Source organism: Aquarana catesbeiana, linkage group LG11, assembly GCF_042186555.1.
Source record: "Aquarana catesbeiana isolate 2022-GZ linkage group LG11, ASM4218655v1, whole genome shotgun sequence".
NCBI classification, from domain to species: Eukaryota; Metazoa; Chordata; class Amphibia; order Anura; family Ranidae; genus Aquarana; species Aquarana catesbeiana.
Genome location: NC_133334.1, coordinates 59162064 through 59184739, shown reverse-complemented (window position 1 = coordinate 59184739; position 22676 = coordinate 59162064). Strand labels below are relative to the sequence as shown.

General features: G+C 42.5%; 1 protein-coding gene across 1 annotated transcript in view; it reads right to left on the bottom strand.

Annotated features, from left to right (window-relative positions):
- Nucleotides 1-22676, bottom strand: part of CSTF3 (cleavage stimulation factor subunit 3) — a 101858-nt gene that overhangs the window by 75328 nt on the left and 3854 nt on the right. Inside the window, exons 2-3 of the mRNA XM_073604469.1 lie at nt 6092-6193; nt 5883-5978 (exon numbers count right to left, since the gene is read on the bottom strand). Of these exons, the coding sequence (XP_073460570.1) occupies nt 5883-5978; nt 6092-6193 (198 nt within the window). The remainder of the gene's footprint in view (nt 1-5882; nt 5979-6091; nt 6194-22676) is intronic.

Here is a 22676-nt window from a genome sequence, read left to right as displayed (position 1 = left end):
GCTTTCTGCTTGAACAGTTGACGTATGACAAAGACCCCTTCCAGATGGAGCAGAATCTGTCAAGCGGATTTGCTTGCTCAGCGGGGGATCTCTCTGCTGATCCCTGCTAAGCAGGCGGATGACAGGTCCGTGTCCGCTCCGCTATACAGAGCGGACACAACCTGCTGTTCTCTATAGGGCAGTTGGATGGCAACGGACTGCCTGTCCATTTTCATCCAACGGACAGATGGGGAACAGATTCCCATCTATCTGTTTTCAGTGGGCCAGAGCAGATGGAGGCGGGTGTCAGAGGACATCGCTCCATAGAGAGCAATGGGTGGTTTGATTGAGTTCAAGTGGAAAAAACAGACAGGCAGACCTAAATATCGGTCTACTGGCGTGAAAGGGGCCTTAGACTTTCTATAGTAACATGGAAACAAAATTGGGGTGGACCAAATCCTAACAGGGAGATACAACAGTGCTTGTAGAACACAATATTTGTATGGAAAAAAAAAAATATTTGGGCAAATACAAAAACTCAAAATGTATATACAAAGCATAAGTGCCTACAATGTTTTGAAAAGTATACTACTGTTACCCAATGCAACAAAGGATTTCGTTTGCAAGAGGTAGAGAAAGCAACCGGAGCCAATTGATGATTTATTGCTTTGCACAACATTGGCACATTAACACCAAAACAAGCTTTTACATGGAAAGAACAGAGAAAGACGACATCAGAGTGCTGCTGCTCCATCACTGTTCAATACCAGACTAGGGCAGGACTCAGATCAGGTTGTAGTGTAGTCAGAAGTCACAAGCTTGGCTGTGCTGTTTTGGAGGAGGTTCCAGGATTACAAAAAAGAAAAAAAAAAAAAAAAGTCTGAAAAGATGTACAAACCCTTTCGCAGATAAATGGTTTACATAGGTATTAGCTGTAGTTAGCCGTTTGCCTGGAGTTCAGTTTTTAACGGTCTGAGAAGATAGGGGTCTACTAAAGACAAGAAACTGTCAGTGTTTATATACAGAATGCTGTTAAAACCACTGTAAAAATATGTTTTAAAATGCACCATGAGTGAAAAAGTATATCTTGCATTACTACTCAAGCCTACTGTACACAATTTCCCATTTCTCCCTTGAAGCCTCTCAGGGCTCATTCAGACAGGCATCGACACCATCTGGCGTGCTGAGCCACTCTTTTCTGCCTCCACCTTGGAGCTGCGCATAGGCAGTCTATAGTTGAGATGCAGCAGCTGCACAGACAGCAAAAATTATGCATGCAGGAATGGGTGCATGGACATGAACACACACAGTCTACGTTTAGATCCGTGCACCAGCTCCTGCACACGTCAAGTTTTCACATGCAGCCCATGCATCCACTTGTAAAGGCTACCTGCATGCAGCTGCTGAAAACAGCAACTTAGCACGCAGGACGAGTCCTTACTACAGCAACGTTTTTTTTTTTTTGTTTTTAATATATAATTTTGAATATTGTGGGGAAGTGTCAGTATTTCTGGTTTCCAACCATGACTCCACTGGGGAGGAAAGGTGGTGGGCTTTCACGTATTTCCTGAACCTGTGACAGCCAGTAAAGTTCATTGGGAAAGCAAAAAAAAAAAAAAAAAAAAAAAAAAAAAAAGAAGATGTTGTTCTAACTCTTCACTATACTACTAAAAAGCTGTACTGTGTGCCCTTAGTTATATTTCCCAACAGAGACAGACAGCAATACAATCCCGGAAGAGGCCATAAGCTTTCCCAGCACTAAACCATATGAAATAGTTTTGGCTATAGTACGCCTTTATTAATAGTACATTTTCTGTTAGCAAAATGTGAAACTACACCTACAATAGCCATGTCAGAAGATATGGTTTGCCAAACATATTCATTCAGATCTGTCTGTTGTGCAGAATCACACAAGTCAGCCATACAAGCAATTGCCAATTGTGGCCCACAAACTATAGGATTCTTCACAGACTGGACAAGTCTGCACATTTATAATCAGGTGAAGCATGAAATCTAGGACATAAAGAACAGCAATAGTGTATTTGTGGCATCCTCACTGCAAGTAAAATGGGTCCAAGCAATCATTCCACTCAATCAAGGAAATCTTGAGAACACATTCAGGTTTTTAAAAAGATATCTGTTTACCTATGGCCATCCTATACAAGATTTTTTTGTTTTTTCTAAATTAAAAACAAACCTTTAAAGCGGTTCATGCAATCCTTACATTAAGGCAAAAAAAAAATATCCAGGTAGCAGTATCGCCCCCACATCCTCTCTAATACTTACCTGAGCTCTCACTGAATCCATTGCTGTGCCCATCTGTAGCCGTTCTCTCCTCTCTCCCTCACAGGCTTGGCCGAGTTGTCATTCACTTATAGCTGTGACAACCCCAGTTCTCAGAGTATGAAGTATTCTACAAGTGCCACACATACAAGAAAAACTGACCTTGATGGAAACATCTGTAGGCATGCCTAACAGCCTATTTTCAAACAGACATGTTGATTAAATAAGGTGGGGGGGAAACGGGGCAGCACAGAGCATAGGGGCATCTTAGTCTAATCAGTACTGATTGTATAAAATCTGCAGACTACACATCTCTCCCCAAAAGAACATATGTTCAAAAGGGTTTGCAAGAGAAGTGATTTGTTCTTCCCATAGACAAAGGAATCATCTCCTGCCTATAACTAGACAAAAGTTGGCTACATACATAACATAGCAGAAACACAATCCACTCTGTCAACTCCATAGCCAACCCAAGCATCCGCTCTTATGCACAAAACTCCGCAAACATCTCCGCTGAACTCTCCCAGCAGTCACATTGCACCCATACATTCAAATGTCATCTGAGCTCCTCTTCTACCTACAATCTGACTATACTGTGCAACAATCTGGAAATACAGTATATAGAGGAAACAGGATTGCAATACTTGATTACCCTACAAACTCAGACAAGTGGATATTTGATGAGATCTCTTGAAGATCTTATTGTTGGGGAACAATCATGCACCTTTGTACAAGGCCAGTTTTAGACCTTCCCCACACAGCTGTGAAATTTAAAAGACACAAGCTGGAGTGACATATTTATACCATTTTAACATTGGGCATCCAAACAACACAATGGAGCGGATTAAAGCGTTTGTTACACCCCCCCTCCCCCAAAAAAAAAAAAAAAAAAAAAAAAGAAGAAGGGGGGAAAGAGGAGATTCTGTTCCTTTAGAACCATGAACAGCAGCACAGTGCTTGTAGGTGATGCAGGGGACCATATTACACAGCACAATACCTGGCTGATCCTGCCCTGCCCCCTGTAAACTGACCACGGTTTAGCATGGCTGCTTAACCCCCGACACCGTGGTCAGTTTACATGCCTATCATCTGCAGCTCTCTTCTCTTATCTCCCCCCTCCCCAGCTGGCTGTCAGCTCTGTGTACGAGCCGCCCTTCCCCCTTCTAGTATAAAAATTACTGCCAGCCCCTCTGCTAGGATAACATGTAGTATACAGAATTTTTTAAATAATTCTTCTAAATACCTTATTTCTCCTCACCGATCACATGGCTACCCGTTGCTCTCTTTCTCCGATGTATGCACTACAGAGGGAGGTCACGTGACCGCTCAGCAGATGTCAGAGGGAGATCTTGGCCCCTCCCTCTGTAGTACATACATTAGAGGAAGAGAGCGGCAGGCGGTCATGTGACTAATAATGTATTTAGAAGAATTTTAAATAACCGCATACACTGTATACTACATGTTATCGTAGCAAAGGGGCTGGCAGTGATTGTGAGCACTGCCTTTACAATCCCTTTAATAAAAATTTGAGCTGAAAGCTGAAATTTTGGAATTCAGCCACTTCCAGGAACTTGGGCATACAAGTCAAGTACAAGTAGGTGCATGCCACCTCTGGAACTTCTCTTTAAAAAGGATAAGATCACCTTTCATAACATGTTAAAACCCATATTGGGGGTGTAACATGTTAAGAATGCACCAGCACCCACAACTTTCCACTCCCCCGCTGTGCCAGCCAGTGGGGGGGATCTTCTCCACCCGTGAGCTATTAAAAAACAAAAAATGCGGGGGCAGAGCCCCACACGGCAGTGTCACTCATTCACAGCACTTTGAGAATGAAAAACTACAAGGTTCGGGAGCCTCTGCATCTGTCGGCTTTTAGATTTCAATGAACTACCACGGCGTGGTGGTAGTTGACTCATTCTTCCCGTCAGCATGTATCGGCTTCCTCATACGTGGTACAAACAAGCCTATACACTGACAGTGTGCAGGAGACCTGCATGGCATCAGCAATCTACTGATCGCTGGTGCAATGCTTTACAGGCTCCTGCAACAGAAAATAATAAAAAGCACATTTTTTTTACCTGCAACAAAATGTTCCTTTATTATTTTTTCTGAAAAGGGGAACTTGTCCTTTAATTTACATCTGACGGTTTTATGGGGCTTCAGAAGGCTAGCCATCACTTAAACCATAGTATGCCTGCACATTTATCAAAGTGGGTGACTTCCTGGAGTTTAGCTTTAAAAACTATATGAAATGTCTTTTAGACATCCCCCATATGTAAAAACACTGTTCACTTTAATAAGTGTACAATGAAACTCATACAATAAATTAACTCCTTTAAAGGAGAGCTATGACAATTCACAAACAAGGACATTTTTATCTATTTATATCTGTATTGTCAGACCACAGTTAAAACACATCTGCAGATCACCTATTCTGATGCAGTAAACCCATCTTATGCAGCAGGAGCCAAAAGTGGCATCCTTTCATATAAAAACAGGAATAACAGTTCCCATCAGTACCCCATTCTATTTAGTATCTTTTGTTTGATTTTTTTTTAATGTTTAGTGAGTGCCAACAAACTTTTTGCTTTAATTTTGGATAGAGTGGAGAGGGATTAGAACACTTATCAGTTTTTATTGCTGTCAGTGTCCCCATTAAGGAGATTCATCCTCTGTCTTGATTACCATTATAATTGAAAGCGAAAGTAAAAGAAAACCCCACATTTTGTGTTATCCCCAAAAAGGTAATGGGGGGAATCTTCCAATGTGGTTACTAGTTCCGGTGACCTGGGGGTCCCCAACAAATTCCACTAATTTGCAGGGAATTCCACTCACTTACTGTTTGGCTATGGGACAGGAAGAGAAGGTAATTCTCCCCAATGGGATACGGATGGTGAAAAAAAATATCTGACAGGAGTTATAACCCTCCCCTGCCCTATACAAAATGAAAATGTTTTGCTTTTAGTTCTACTTTTATACCCATCTAATAAAATGTGCTAACTTCTTTATATTCAATACAGTTAAACATCAATAAACAGCTATCTTGAGTACAACAGTCTGTGTGTGTGTTTAGCTGTGCACCACAAACATTTTAAATATAATGTATGTAACTGTGGAGGTGGTAAACTGCTGGAATGAAAGCTGCAGGAGGAAATGTTGGTTATTTCTCATGCAAACAAACAGCATAAAGAGAAATACATGGTATTATAGACTACCCACATGAAAACATTACATAATATTTTATTACAAAAACACAACTACTTTTTTCCAGGATACCATTCAAAATATTTTTGCAATCGTATTAGGTGGAAATTTGATTAGATCTAACAATAAATGACACAGGAGGCAATAAATTGACACGACAAATAAATAAAAGTCTAAAGCACTCCATACAATTAAAACGCTTTAATGTTGTTGCAGTATCACTATGCAACAATCATCAGTGTAGTAACACTTTGGCAAAGTCAGCAACTAATACTTTAAACCTGATTTACAAGGAAAGAAGAGTTATTGAGCTTAATGTGTTCTACGTGTGTTGTCCCTTCTTAATACCATATATTCAATGCAATGTAGTGTTTGCAAACCCACATAAAATATATAAAAAAAAAAATATTAACCTCAGCTTCAATGTAAAGTTTCCAGAATCTGCCAGAACTTGGGAACTGGGCCACTAGGCGCTCATAAGTCTTCCGGGCTTTGTCTATAGGCTGATTCTAGAATTTGAATAAACAGCATGTACAGAATTACAGATGTATACAGACCAAAAGAAATGTTATGCCATTATTGGGACTGAGAGAGAACGTAATGTAATCCTATGTCACTAAACCTGTGCCTCTCGAATGAGAATGCTCCAAGCGTCGAGGTCATATGGGTTATCTTCCAACTTCTTCTCTGCCTTCTTAACCTTTTCCGGAACGTATTCTGCAGCCTTTACAAAAAATAAAATAAAAAGAGAGAAAGAAAAAAAGTTAAAACTCAGTTTCATTGGCTCTAAAAAGGTTGTGCCTATTTGATATGCCAAGTAAACAAGTGAATAAAGCAAACTACAATAAAGGATCAGAATGCAATTTATGTTGACAATCGCTTAAATTATCTGCAAATGCTTCAATAATGGCTGCAATTTAAATTTAACCAATGCTGTACTGGATATGCCCAGGAAGCTCATAAAAAAAGGACAAATATAAACAAGGGAATGTCAGTTTAAAAAAAAGAGAAGTTCACCTTTGTACAAAAAATAATAAATGCACATCTTTTTGCAGGTAAAAAAAATGTGCATTACAATTTTTGTATTAGGAGCCTGTAGACTAGAGCATTGCACCAGCGATCGGCAGATTTCTGATGCCATGCAGGTCTCCTGAACACTGTTGGTGTATCTTCTTACCCGTAGAGGTAAGCTGATACTCCCTGACAGGGAGACTCAATGAACTACCACAGCGCTCCACAGCACTGTGGTAGTTCATTGAGAACTACAAACCAGCAGCCGCTAAGGATGTCAGGGCTTGTAGTTCATTCATACACAGAGCTGTGTATGAATGATCTGGCCGGAGCCCGGCACTGCTGTGCTGCTTTCAAAAAGTGACAGCTAGTACAGGAAAAGTGCTGCAAAGACCAAGAGAAGAAAAAAAAAAAATGCACATGAACATGCTGTGCGTTCCTATTTCGGTGGGCTGAAATCACATCAAATGTAGTGCATGCACAGAAATTGGACCCCTGCGTTTGTGAACTGTGTGTGGAGTGTTAGCACTGCGCTGACACCCGCTGCAGATCGCAAGTGCAGCGAGTTTTGAACACTGTGTGGGAAATGCACACAGAACAAGGGTTTCCCAAACTGCATTCTGGTGTGAATCAGCACCAAGAGCAATACTGAGATAGGGTGCCATGATGTTTTTAGGAAGCTATGTACAGCACCTGCAGGATCTCCGTTCTGTCTCTGTGTGGAGCGATCGTGGGTGCCAGTACAGCTATGTCGGTTCGCCCAGGGGAGCCAACCTGCCGCAGTACAACTGCGGCGGCTGGTCAGGAAGGGGTTAAAGTGGTTGTAAACTTATTTATTTTTAAATAACAAAACATGCCTATACTGATCTGTGCAATGGTTTTGCACAGAGCAGCTCCAATCCCCTTCCTCGGGGTCCTCCGCCGGCGCTCCAGGCTCTTCCTCGTCATCGGGTGTCCCCAAACAAAGCCACTTTCCCTTCCCACTTTTGCAATCCTAAGTCCCGCTGCTGGATCCATTGACAGACAAAAGAACTCGGCCCAGCAGGACAGCCTTTTTTTTTTTTTTTTTTTACAGCAGTGGGAGTAAATGGCTCCTGCGGCGGCTGTCAATCTGTTCGATAGGAAAGTGAAAGCGGCTGGAGATGCTGCGCTAGTGAACATTGCTGGATCAGATTGGGCTCAGGTAAGAAAAAAAAAAAAAGGGGGGGGGGGGGTGTTGCATCACAGAAAGTTTTTCACCTTAATGCATAGAAGGTGAAAAACCTTAAAAGGGAGTTGTAAAGTCAGAAGGCTTTTTATCTTAATATATTAAGATAAAAAGCCTTCTGTGTGCAGCAGCCACCCCAGCACCCCTAATACTTACCTGAGCCCCTTCTCTCTCCTGCGATATCCACGCCGTACGGGACACTCCTCCGGACTGGAGAGACACAGCGGCGGCGCCATTGGCTCCTGCAGCAATCAAAGTCAGTCAGCCAATCAGGGGAGAAAGGGGGCAAGGCCAGGTCGGGGCTCTCTGTCTGAATGGATACACGGAGCTCTGACTCGGCTCAGGTGCCCCCATTGCAAGCTGCTGGCTGAGGGGGCATTTGATGGGAGGGAGGTGCAAGGAGCAGCAAAGAGGGACCCGAGAAGAAGATGCGGGCTGCTCTGTGCAAAACCCCTCTGCACGCACGTAACTGGCCACCTCTCGATCTGACAGCTACAGAGGGGGAGGAGGAAATGAGAAAGGAGGGAGGGCGGCCAGACCAGGTATTTCAGGTGATAGAAAGAGCCAAATTACACAGCACAAGTACTGTGCTGTATAACATGCCATAAGGGTACAGGATCCATTTTTTTTTTTGGGTAACAAACGCTTTAAGGCTTTACAACCACTTTAATATCCAGATTTATAATGCAGGATGGTACATCGTTGAGAATGGTGTAGGGTACTGAACATCAATAGTAAATGGTAAAATAATAATAGCCATTCAGCTGAGGAGAATTGTTAAATGACCTCATTTGACTTCCGATTATCAATTTCAGTAATACACAAAACCCAAACATCAGTGATTTTATTTCATCCTGTGGTGTGACTACTTGGGCCTAGTTAGCAGTGCATTGATTAAGAAAATAATTTGATGGAACCGTTTTTGCCAAGAAAACCAGATTTGTTTTTTTACACTACAGCTCCTGTAACAACCTAGCTGTGAGCAGTACAGTGCTACTCTATCACAAACAGGGCAATGCCTATTGAATAAAACAAAATCACATAATTGAAAGGGGTACACACCATCACCAACTCAACAATTAAACCATACAGCAAATAATCTTACAAATATAATCCAACAGAAAAAAAAAAAAAAATTGATGAATTACCAAAGCACTCAAATTTGTAATAAACGCCTAATAGTTAATTGCAGATACTAAGAGATGCCTGAAGGTACCTTCTGCTATGCTGAGCACACCCTATAAAGTTGCTTTAATCAGAAAGAGCACTTACTGTGTATAAGTTGATACTTGCGTAATACAGCACCTTTGGTTTTAGGTCTCTTTGGTATACAAAGCATAATTAAAAGCATATGTAGGCCCCCCGATATTAACTCCCATTGCTCACAACATACAAATTTAAACATTCACCAGCAAAAGCGCTACAAGGAATAAAATTATTTTACTGTAGAAAGTTATGTTTAATTATTGACACACTAAAAAAAAGAATTTCACAAAAAAATTACACACACAAATCATTGTATTGCTGGTAACAGACAGGAAGCAATCCTTAGAGACCCTGTCTATTCAGTGATTTTCCTTTCCATAAATGATTTTTATTTCACCTGCAATGCACCTTTCAACTTTTAATTTTAGGTGAGCTCCCTAAACAGCCCCCTTCCTCCTTGTACATTCTTCTGGGAATGTCCAGTTACTCTGTGCTGGCCCAGCTCTTCCATCCCTCCCCTCATCTCATTTCCCTACAAACGATAGTAAACAGCAGCACTAGATAAGGGTGATAGCATAAAGGTTTTTATAGCAACTGGAATGTGTTCACATGAAAAGATGTGTGTGAGAACATACACCAATGTTTTAAAACATATTAAAAACAAATAATCCATCAAAAGTCCATGTGCTTGTGTGTTCAGCACCTGGAGGCAGCACACTCTTTGTAGAAAGGGGAACAGAGGGGCACCAGACTGAGTTTAATTAAAATTTTTGGAAATATTGCAAACAAGTAGTAACTCACAATTGAGGTAGAACGAGGGCAGCATGTGATAAGATCGCACCTAGCATCTAGATAGCGTCCTGATCGTCCTCTGCAGCCTGAGGCACGGATGGTGTGTTTGTAAGCATCCAGGAAGTGCTGGGAGCCAGGAAGCCTGGAGCAGCCGATCATGGCCGTGACCAGCATGAACCACAAGATGGCGCCGGACCGGACGTGATGTCACGGGAACAGGAAATGCAAATATTCACAGGTAAAAGGGGAGGTAATGCATTTCGAAGCTACAAGCTTCTTCATCAGACCGTGATTGGCTGACATTTTTATTAATTCATATTTTACTTATTTTTTATCATTTAACTAATAAATTCATTCTTTTTAAACATTACAATATAGTTAATGATATTTACTAACAAGCAAGCTTTTACTTATGTATATCTATAGCCATTGGTTTATCTACCATCTATTCCTTTAACTGGTTTATTTGACTGATGTCTCTGCCAGCCTATCAGATCTTCTTTCCTTCAGTCTTCCTGTATTTAAGAAATGTCAGTCACATCAGCCAATCACGGTCTAATGAAGAAGCTTGTAGCTTCAAAATGCATTACCTCCCCTTTTACTTGAGAATATTCGTATTTCCTGACATCACGTCCGGTGCCATCTTGTGGTTCATGCTGGTCATGGCCGTGATCAGCTGCTCCAGCCTTCCTGGATGATTGCAAACACACCATCCGTGCCCCAGGCTGCAGAGGACCATCAAGACGCTTTCTAGAGCTCCCAGGACTGGCAATCCTATCACATGCTGACCTCATTCTACCTCAATTGTGAGTTATTACTTGTTTTTTAATTAAAATTCTTGGAAATATTGCACTCAGCCTGGTGCCCCTCTGTTCCCCTTTCATCTCATTTCCCTACATACCCTTTTATACAGCAGCTAAGGAAACAGCAATGGGAAATGTTATAAGGGTCGGTCAAGTAATAGCTGAGAGTCTGCTGGGGCTGCAGACATTGCAACCAATATGGCAGCACTCAGCTGCAGTTTCAGGGCTTTTGGGTTCCTACACTATGGAGCCTCTTAAAAAGGTAAAGCGCATTATTGAAAAAAAAAAAAAAAACCATTAAAAACCGCACATATAATCACAGATGATTATTGTTGAAATGCAATAGGGTTTTTTTTACTAAAGTTTGAAAGAAAAACTGTAGGTTTCCACTAATAAAAAAAAATTCTTACATGTACCCTCCAAAACTAGGGTAAAACTTAGGGCTTATTGACAGGAATATATTTTTCCTCCTGATAAAATAAAAGCAAACGCATCAAAATGCATGTCAACATCAATGCATGCCAACTAGAGCTGCACGATTCTTGCTAAAATGAGAATCACAATTTTTTTGCTTAGGAGGATAGATCACGATTCTCTCGCGGCGTAACATCATCTTCCCCATTAAAACAAAAAAAATTGTGCTAACTTTACTGTTTCGTTTTTTTAAATTTATTGAAGTGTATTTTTTCCCAAAAAATTGCATTTGAAAGACCGCTGGGCAAATACAGTGTGACATAAAATATTGCAGCAATTGCCATTTTATTCCCTACGATCTCTGCTAAAATTATATATATATATATATATATATATATATATATATATATATATATATATATATATATATATATATATATCTCTATAGATATATATATATATTTTATAATATGTTTGGGGGTTCCAAGTAATTTTTTTAGCAAAAAAAATATTGATTTTAACTTAAAGCGGGGGTTCACCCACACCGCCAAAAAAAAAAAAATATTAAAAGCCAGCAGCTACAAAAACTGCAGCTGCTGACTTTTAATACATGGCCACTTACCTGTCCCAGGGTCCAGCGATGTCGGCAGGGGACGCCGAGAACCCGCTCGGTTCTCGCCAGCTGCCGCCGCCATCCTAGGTGAGGGAATCAGGAAGTGAAGCGTTGCGGCTTCACTTCCCGGTTCCCTACTGCGCATGCGCGAGTCGCGCTGCGCGTCCCTAGTGGTCCCCGCTCTCTCCTGGGAGCTGTGTGTTCCCAGCAGACAGCGCGGTCGGGACGGGGAGTCTATGCCGGAAGTGGGTGCAAATACCTGTCTTAGACAGGTATCTGCACCCCCCTCCCCCCTGAATGGTGCCAAATGTGACACCGGAGGGGGGGAGGGTTCCGAAAAGCGGAAGTTCCATTTTTGTGTGGAACTCCGCTTTAAGAAAGAAGTGTCAGAAAAAGATTTAGACTTTAAGTAGTTAAACTTCCTGCATTTACAAGTTGTTTAAAACTTGGCAGATTGCCAGGGTTATTTGTTTACACAGAAGTTCTATCCCTTTGATCTAAGGAAGTAAGTTAGTTACAATGTTTCAAGCTCTAAACTTGGCAGACAGTGGATGTTTTCTTTTGACAGCTGAGTGAGCAGATAATCTCTCAACTTGTTTATATGAAAGAATCGGCAAACTCAGCAGGACCGTCAGAGGGGGTGAATCAAGATCACGATTTTTTAACGATTAATTGTGCAGCTCTAATGCCAACATTCGTTTCTAATCGAGCTTAAAAGGATAAGTTTACTTTTCCTAACATGTTACACCCATATCCGGGGTCCAACACATGTTACTAAATGGGGATCCTCTCCCGACACCCACGGTCACAATTAAAATTAAAAAAAATAAATAAATAATAATAATAATCAATATGTCCGTGCGGTGCTCGGCCCACCCAGTCGCTTCATTCAATCACAGAGTGCCAAGAATGGAGGAACTACAACTACACACATCCATTGCAGTTGATTGCTTGTAGTTCTCAATGAACTATCAGGGTGCTGATAAGCGCTCTAGGTAGGTGACTGATTCTTCCTGTCATTCAGTATTTGCCTGCTCAAGGCACAGGCACACAGCTACACTGACAGTCTGCAGGAGCCTGAGACTGCACCCAGATGGGCTGATCATGAGTGCAATGTTTTGCAGGCGCCTGACATAAAATAATAAGAGTCATTACCTGTTAACTCACTTTCCAGGATGGCTTACAGTGAGATAGGCTCCTCCCACAGGAAACACATGATCCACATCATAAAAGACAGACCACAGGCAGTAGCCCCTCAGTATTAATAAATAACCGAAGGCACAAATAAAACAACAAGAAACTCCCATTAGTGCAACCAGCTTAGGATTACATCATAGAAACTGACGCCGTCCTGGAAGATTCCTGGAAAGTGAGTTAACAGGTAATAACTCTTATTTTCCCCGTCATCTTCCAGGAAGGCTTACAAAGAGGACAAAATAGAACTACCTGATCAGGGCAGGACCACAGCATTAAGGATCTTCCTCCTGACAGCCTTTTCCTGGTTAGAGAACAGGCCAGGTCGGTAATGTTTCAAGAAGGTTTGGAAGCTGGACCCGGATGCTCCTCAGATCTGGGGTGGAGAAGCGCTGACCTTTTCAGCCCAAGAAATTCCCTCAGCTCTGTCTGAATGAGCTTTGATGTTTTCCAGAGATGATGCCTGGTAGGCTTGCATTATTGCATGTTTTAATCACCTTGTGATATTAATATTTTGATGGCCGCTTGTCTTATCTGGACTCCAGAACACGAGGTAGAGCTCTTTAGCTCTCATCCTACATTAAAAATATGCTGGTACGACAGCTATGAGTATTTAGAAAGGAACTGGGTAAAAATGAACTTGACAACTATGAATGACAGGTGCTTTGCCCAAAGTTGGAAGTCTGACTTCATATGGCACATTGAGATGCTGGAGGTAAGTTATGCAGATCACTACTTCAGGAGATTTAGCCTGTAGTAGTAACAGAACATTTACAATGACTTTTGCTCAGCTGTTAGGAAGGCTGAACAAAAGAGATGTACTGATGTCTTTAACATATACAGAGTACTGAACTTAAACATACCCAGTCAGGTATAGGGGTCAGAGACATAGCAAAAAGTGATACCACATCTACAGGCCATATTCCCACCCATTAGTGCTGCCAGGAACGCATCACATGAAGGAGCTGTCTGCATCTGAAGCAAAATGGCCCGATACACCCCCAGTTATACAAGTTTTATACTGCTGTATAAATCCTAAACCCTAGGAAAGATTATAGTGACCACACAACCCCAATTAAAATACTCCATGATACAAACGATAAAGCTTTACAAATTCAACTATGAATGTAAACCCAATTCACGAAAATTTGAGCTGGACACATACAACTGCAGTGTTTTCTTATCTCTCTTCAAAAGCACCAAGTCCAGTAGCTGTCTCCTGCTCTGTTCTTCTGTTATCCTGATAACGTCTCACAAGTTCTCAGTCAACAGACAAAAGCAGCCAGTTTTGTGTTGGGGAGGATGCTATAAATAGATTAGCAGAGAGCTGAACTATTTAACGAACAGCTGAGAAAGTCTCTACCTATGCGGGGTGTAGGGGGGGTGTGCCTTTCCTCCAATTAGCTGTCTTGGCTGTATGCTCAGGCTTCACTGCAGTATTAACAAGGAAGAGAAACTCTCCAACAGGATCTGAACTTTCTAAAGAACATATAAACCTGAAGAAAGCAGATATGCAAGTAAAGGCACACAAACTGGAGTGCATAGCAGATACTGTTATCTCATAATAGGTACAGCTTCAACTCCTAGATAAATATTTTATTTGAAATAGAAGTAAAAGCGGTTGTATACCCTCAAAAAAAAAAAAAAAAAAAAAAAAAAAAAAAAAAAAAAATCCTGTAAGGCAAAGGCATAACGAGCTAGTATGCACCGCATACTAGCTCATTATGAAATACTTGCCTTAGAACGAGGTCCCCGTATCGCAGGCTGGTCCACACGAGGGAGCTGACATTTTGCCCTCGGCGCGACTTCCGGGTTCGCGGTTCCGGCGCTGTGAGTGGCAGGAGCCACGATGACATCACTCCCGCGCATGCAGACGGGAGTCTTCTTCCCGGCAAGGTCCGACAGCGTCTGCCAAACAGTCAGCCGGGCATTCACAGCGCATGCGGAGCCGACGTCAGCGACCGCATGCAAAGTGAATATCTCCTAAACCGTAGAGTTATAGGAGATATTAATTTTACCTATAGGTAAGCCTTATTAAAGGCTTACCTGTAGGTAAAAATTTAAAAAGTGGGTATACAACCACTTTAAACTACATATTTAAACAATGTATGTTAACAAATTGCTGTACACTTAATATAGCCCACACTAAGGTTGTGAGACAGACAAAGCCTCCCAGCTTATAACATGTCCAAATCTAGTGTAAAATGAAAGCTTCTGACACCTTTGGATAAGCCCTGAAGTGTGCAGGAGCAAATCAGAAGGCCAACACCTGCAGGTATTAACGAGCAATCATTAAACACGGCTTTGCCCATGCAATCCTTGCATGGAGGTTACGCCCAGGAGCATGTCAACTGAATGTTGCAGGGTCCATAATTTATGTTTCTAGTTCAGCCTAGGGGTGGGCTATTGCCCGAATCCCAGTACAAAAAGTCCTGATTAAGCCACAGCAGACCCCACTAGCTGTGGTTTCATTGCTGAAAGCAAAGAGAGTGTAATTGATGATAAACAGACCCCAGGAGCCCTGCACATGCACAAATGTGACTTAAGTGTAGGAAGGAGTTAAAGGGTTGCAGCTTCTCCTGATCTCTGAGATTGCCAGCCCCTGCTCTGCAGATTGCAGATGTAAGGGCCTCTGCCTCCAAATGACCACACTAATGGTACTAATGGTAGACAGGAACACAAAGCACATTCACCCTGTGTTTGTAGGAGGTATGCTAAACACCCACAGCAACCAGTACCCAAAGAGAGGACATCTTCCTAAGTGTAACCACCTTGTGGCCATCCACCAAAATGAAAACTGGTGTCATGGTGTAGCTTTGCAAACCAGATGAAGTCTGCTGTAATACTCCTGAGAAGTTCGAGGTCTGCCTACTGCTTCCCTGATCACGCTCCCTCCCTGGTGTCTGTGGAAGATGGCACCAGGGAATGCTCACAAAACCACCTTATAGCTGTCCATTCAGGGGGACCTGCAACATAGCAGGCTGCATTCTGTCCTGGCTTACCAACATAGTTCACCTGCCTCTGCAAACGTGCACCCCTCCCCCGGTCTGGAGGTAGTCAGTGACTCTGGATGCCTCTGCTCCAGCCATGCAGTACTTCCTTCAAAAGATTTGGGGAAGCCAGCGGCCGTAATCCATCCATAATCAGCAAACATCAGGATTTTCACAAGCAACTGAGGAAATGTTGCTTGACCAAATGAGTAAGAGAGGGCTCCTCTAGAGCCTCAGCGCTCACGAGGATAGCTGCTTCTCCCCTGGCATAAGAGGAGCCTTTGTGAAAATCAAGAAAAAAAAAGTTTGTCATTTCTTTTTCCAATGCTTTTTAGGAATCCATTAATCTGGACTCCATTTCAAAGAGCGTTGCAGCACTGGAGCTGGTATCCAGGCAGTAGATAACCTGCACTTGCAGTCTGTGCATCTGTCCCTTAGGTGGTTCCCCTTTTGCTCCCATCCTCTGTCCTAGAGGGAGAGGACACTAGGTGGTATGAACCTTTTTTGAGCTGAGCACCAAGCATCAGGACACCATAAGTCCGCACTGTCCCCCGGAAGACTCACTCGAGTCAAAATCCCACATTGCCAGTGTACCTGAATCTACAGGCATGCTGCCGACCAGACTCCTGTGGAGAGAGGGGGTCCCCTGGAGTAAAAATTCAAGACTTCCTTTCCAGGGCAGCCCGAGAAAGCATGAGCTATCTGCCTTCCCAGGTTGACTGCCCCTGTTCTGGGATGCTGTAACCAGGAGGCCCCTGCCACCTAGTACGAAGGCCAGTGAAAAATAACAAAATTTCTTCAGAGTTCCTGTCTGCCCAGAGGAAACACAAATACTGGAGGGGCTACTGCCTATGGTCTGTTTTTTAAGATTTGGATCATGTGTTTGCTGTGCTAGGTGGGAGGAGCCCATCTCTCTGTAATCCGTCCTGGAAGATGACTGGGGGAAATAAAATTAAATACACTTTTTTTTTACCTTTAAAAAGAATGTGCATTTATTATTATTTTTTTTTAAGTGTAAACCTATCCTTTAATGGTGTGAATGCTGAAAACAAGCTGCTAAAAGAGAGAAATATTTGCATATGGATTGCAGTGCAAAGTATTAGAGCACTGGTTAGGTCAAATTGTTGATAGTCCCAAGAGTGAGAACAGCTGTACAGAGTATGGGAAGCTAAATATTGAGGACCTCATAATAGTCATTGGCTTCTGTGTCCGGATGCCAGAAATGCCAAAACTGACAGCAGGATTCCAGCATCAAGGGGCTGATGGATGTAAAAAATCCAAATTCATTGAGCTGCAGAGAAAGGTTTCCCCAACTACCACTGCTACTCCACACAGTGTGTGCTGGGGAATGGGTCTCTTTAAAAATGTAATTACCTTAAAGTGTTGTTGCCTTGAGATGTAGACTACTTGTTTTTAGCACAGTAATAAACACTTTTTGTCACCTCATCTGCATTATATTAAGTGTTCCGAAGTCTTGCCATAGTCTACTGTACTGAAAAATTAAAGCTCAACTCCAGGAAATAGTCAATATCTACCTCACCCACCTCTCCTGCAAGGGTTACATGCTTGAGGGAGCTGTAGAAGCTAAATCCAATTAACTTACCCCTGCGCTGTCCAGTCCCAGAGCCCTCTTCCTCCAGGTTGGTCCCTTGGTATCACCACATACAATGCTGAGCTATTTACCCTGCATTGTATGTGGAAGAGGCAGGAATGTGACCACACGGGTGGACCCTTTAGGGAAAAGGCCTCGGAGGACCAGTCACACCACTGGAGCAAGGAGTATAAGAATATGATTTATTCCTGCACCTCAAGAATGAATGAGCAGTTAAAGCAATATTCCACCCAAAAGTGGAACTTCCATTTTAAGTACATTTGGCTTGTCATTTTTTTGGGGGGGTGGGTACCTAGTTTTGACAGGTACCCAGCCTCCCACTTCCACTTGGGCCACCCAAGCGGCCCCTACCTCACTGCAATCTTCTGGGACAGGTCACAGTTCCCAAAAGATTGCCTGGCCAATGAGGATGCGCAGTGCATACCCGGCTGTGAAGCCATAAGCTGTCACAGCTGGGCACCCACACTAGTGATGCCGGGGGGGATCAAGGCTTTGGGGAGCCATATCACTGGACAGGTAAGTGTGTTTATTAAAAGTCAGCAGCCACACTTTTTTTAGCTGCTGACTTTTATTCAACATGGAAACAGCTAGAACTTCGTTTTAACCCTTGCAATGCAGGTGGGCTCAATACAAGGGTAAATTTTGTCCAATTCCTGGAGTTGGGCTTTAAAATGCAGTCAAATATTTAATACTGCATCAAGGGACTGTATTAAAATGTTTACCATAGAAGGTGGCCTTATAGAAAATTACAGACCCTAAGAAACATAGGAAGTAGCAAATTACCCACATTACAAAATAGGAAAGTAGTTAACTATCATTAACTTTATTGTATTTTATCAACAAGCCATTTTCTAGTACTTCTCCTGGGAGGATAATAAACACTACATTCTTCCCCAGTGGCTCCTTCATAGGAGAAGCTGTGGTTTCGGAAAGTGTGAGAAAATTCATAACAGCACAAGGGCTAAAAAGACAACTGAAATCTGCATTTCCCAACACATTCATGGGTGTTTATTATGGGGTGTAATCACATTTCTGAAAGCAGACAACAGTTTGGCACCCAACATGAAATTTGATTTTCCACCATGCATTGGTCAAGTACATCATCAATACGTTTACATAATATGGATAAATTTCAACAAAACATCACCACCATGTATTAGAAGCAATCGGATTTCCTGACCACATTGACAAACAGAAATCTTTTTTTTTTTTTTTTAAGTTAAAATAATATGAGATTCATAAAAAAATTTTAGTGACCTCATAATGTGTTATACCGAATGCTGCTCATATACAAAATCATACCACTGAAATAAACAAACAATCTCAACTTTCAGAAATAAACAATTGTTTTCAATAACAGTATTAGTTCTGGTATAAGATTGTGTGCAATAAAAAAAAAAAAAATTAGAACTACCACCATTATATTCTTTAAGGCATCTGCTTTCAGAAAATATATAATGTTTTGGGAGTTTTATGCAATCTTCAGACCGTTAATTTTTTTTTTTTTTTTTAAACGTGTGCAAAAAAGGCAAAAGTGGCTCTAGCAGCGAAAAGGTTAAAGGTTCACCTTCGGGAACATGTTACATGTTCTAACTGTAAGTTTTGCTAGTTCCTAGATTCAAAGCATGTGTGTCAAGCTCTGTGCTAAACATTTTAGATAAATAAGCTGTAATGAAAAATCACTTTTAAGACCAGCCTCTCTCAGCTTTTTTTAACATGGGGGAACCCTTGGAATAAGTTTCCGGGATCGGGGAACCCCTACTAATAAAGCCGGGTACACACTAGAAGTTATGTTTCATTCAACCCAGTGGGCTAAACAAAAAAAAACAAAAAAAACAAAAAAAAAAAAAAACACACCTGAGAGATCACCTTACTAAGCTGTACAAGCATGTTATTGTGGTGATTTCTCCCCTGTGCCTTTGTGTTATGACAACAGGACTGCCCCACTGCCAAAACCGTGATTAGCACTAACAGCTATTGTCTGATCGGACGCTGGTTTTCCATAATGACCATTCAACAGAAGCAGCTATACTCAGGGGGCTGAAAGTCAGACACTTCCTGCTAAACCCACTGATTTTGGCCATGTGTACAAGGCTTTACTATTATATGTACAGCTCACAGTACATAAGCTTAATGGTCACTGGGAAGAATGTTCCTTATATTTGTGGTCCTTGGAAACAGTCACCCCTTACAGACAGGAAAAAACATCAAAAGGAACTCCTGCAAACCTCTGGAGGAACCCAAGGATTCCATGAAAGCCTGGTCAAGGAAGGTGGTTTAAGGCTGGGTTCACATATGTGCGAATTGGATCCTCGTTTCCTCACACCCAATTCGCTTGACATGCAAGTGTGACAGGCTCTCAATGGAGTCGTTTCACACAGGTCCGGGGCGTCCGTGGAACGGATTGGAAAGGATCCTGTGTGTGTTTGGGTCCAGTTCAGGTGTGAATTCAGGCAAAAATGCAGACCTAAATCGCAAGGGACCCCAGGCACAAACCCGCAGCCAAACATGTGAACCCGGCCTTAGACCCAGTGATGTTACTGAGTTTCTGTGATTCTATGCAATGCAGGCAGATCATGACTGAATGTGGGGGACCAGCTTGGTTCCTCTTGAAGACATCACAGCCTCTGTTCTCTTTAACCCAGGTTCACAATGCAGCGATTTGACAAGTCAAATTGCATGCCAAATTGGCTTTACTGGCACCGTCCGAATCAGTGCCACGCCGCATCGATTCCTAAAAGTAGTTTCTGTACTACTTTTGGCGACTTCGGGGCCCCCAAAGTCGGGACGGACATGCGGAAATAAAATTGTGCCAGTTCACCTGAACTGGCACGATTTCATTCCCGCTATCAGTGTGAACCTAGGCTAAAGCTGAAATTTCTGTAATTAAACACAAAGAAAAAACAAAACACATACACACAAACACACAGCTTGCAAAAACCAAAATGACAATTTTGGGCAAACCCTAACTAAAGTGAAATTGAAGCATTTTAGTATTTCTTATACTAGAATCTCTCACAGGATTTGGCTACTGTGGTGTTTCCAACAATAGACCTCCCCTCACTATCTGTTCTAGTCAGAGGTGATCATCATCAAAATTTACAAACATGGCATAGTTAGTACAGTGATCTCCTCACAAGCGCCTCAGTTTTTGTTCATTATGTACCAGGCTAAAGTCAGATCTTGCACTACCGTAAAGGAACACTTTTTACAATATAACAAAGTGGCCACAATAAAAATATCAAACATTAAAGTTCACTTATAATTTTATTTATACAGTGCCTGGAAAGAGTATTCATACCTCTTGTAATTTTCCACATTACAACCAAAAACGTAAATATATTTTATTGGAATTTTATGTGATAGACCATGGGTAGGCAACCTCCGGCAGGTGCCATAGGCGGCACACAAAGCCTGTTTTGCCGGCACTCAACTCCCTCCCCATCAGGAGAGCAGCACAGGGAAGTATCAGTGAGACACAAATGCATTCCAATCTCAGAATTCCCCACACTACATCTGCACTGAGGGGGAGGCACTGTGCCCCTCACATTGTACAGGATGGGAAACATTGTTTGGATTTCAAACTTTGCTGTAGCTGCGATCATCGGCTCTTGTGATGGGGAAGAGATTGGGTGCAGTTCTGCTAGGTGGGCGGTCCCCGTTTCCAGAAACAGGAATGCTAAAGCCAACCACAGCCCAGCTAACCCCGCCCACCATCTGGAGGAAGATGACTTGCTTGGGTGCCACTACCAATCTCAGAAGGGATTTCACTGCGATTGAGAAAACCACAACGTGACAGTCTGTGGAATTAATGTTGAACTTCTGGGAACTTTGTTGAGATGCATTAGAGAGATAGAGATATATATCTATATATCTATATATATAGATATATATCTATATATCTATATATCTATATATATATATATACATACACACACACACACACACACACTCTATATTTAATTGTGTGTCACTTACTACTGACCACTCAGCTCTGCATCATCTACTACTACCAACCTCGGCATCATCTACTCCCAGCCTCTGAACACAGTATCACTTACACCTGGCCCCTGAACTTTAAGTCACTTATTCCTGAACCTTTACGTCACTACTGAACCCCTGTACTCTGTGTCTCTTTAATCCACAGCCAGTGTTCAGAGCAATGTAAATCACAACTAGCTTTTGCTGTGGTGCTCAGCGCTGCACTTTCTGAGCTGCTGGGGTCCAAATTTTGATCTTGCACACAGGCCCACTGCTTTCAGAAAATGCCCCCGACATGAGCTCATCATTGTGCATCCATTGCAGATGCTTGTATGTGTCATCACATAGAAGCACGTGAGCTGGACGCAAGAGGCGGATCAGCGGGGATGAGTGTGCCAGGACAGGTAGATTTGTCTCATCTCTGCATCCTTGCACCACTCTGCATATAGCACATATCATAGATGAGAAGGTACAGCTGTGGTGCAGATGGGGGGGGGGGGTACAGCGGTGGGACAGAAGAGCAGGGGGTAACCGGTGGGACAGATGAGCGGGGGTACAGAGGTGAGAGATGTGCAGAAAGTATAATGGTGGGGCAGAGGAGGAAGGGGGTTACAGTGGTGGGGCAGAGGAGGAAGGGGGTTCAGTGTTAGGACAGATGAGCAAAGAGATATGGATGTGGAGCAGATGTGCAGGGAGGTACATTGGTGGGGTAGATTGCAGGGGTTACAGCGGTGAAACGGGGGGGTACAGTGATGTGAGGGTGTAGGAATTGGGACTGATCTGAGGCGTGAGAGTGCAAAAAAGTATTCCCAGTGCTGCCACCACCACGTTTCATGATGGGGATGGTGTGTTCAGGGTGATGTGCAGTGTTATTTTTCCATCATACAACGAATTTCGCTTTTAGGCCAAAAAGTAAAATTTTGGTCTCATCTGACAGATCACCTTCTTCCACATGTTTGCTGTGTCCCCCACATGGCTTCTCGCAAACTGCAAATGGGACTTCTTATGGCTTTCTTTCAACAATGGCTTTCTTCTTGCCACTCTTCCATAAAGGCCAGATTAGTGGAGAGCACGACTAATAGTTGTCCTGTGGACAGATTCTCCCACCTGAGCTGTGGATCTCTGCAGCTCCTCCAGAGTTACCATGGGCCTCTTGGCTCTTCTCTGATTAATGCTCTCCTTGCCTGGCCTGTCAGTTTAGGTGGACAACCATGTCTTTCTAGGTTTGCAGTTGTTCCATAGTCTTTCCATTTTTGGATGATGGATTGAACAGTGCTCCATGAGATATTCAAAGCTTGGGATATTTTTTATAACCCAACCCTTTAAACTTCACAACTTTATCCCTGACCTGTCTGGTATGTTCCTTGGCCCTCATGATGGTGTT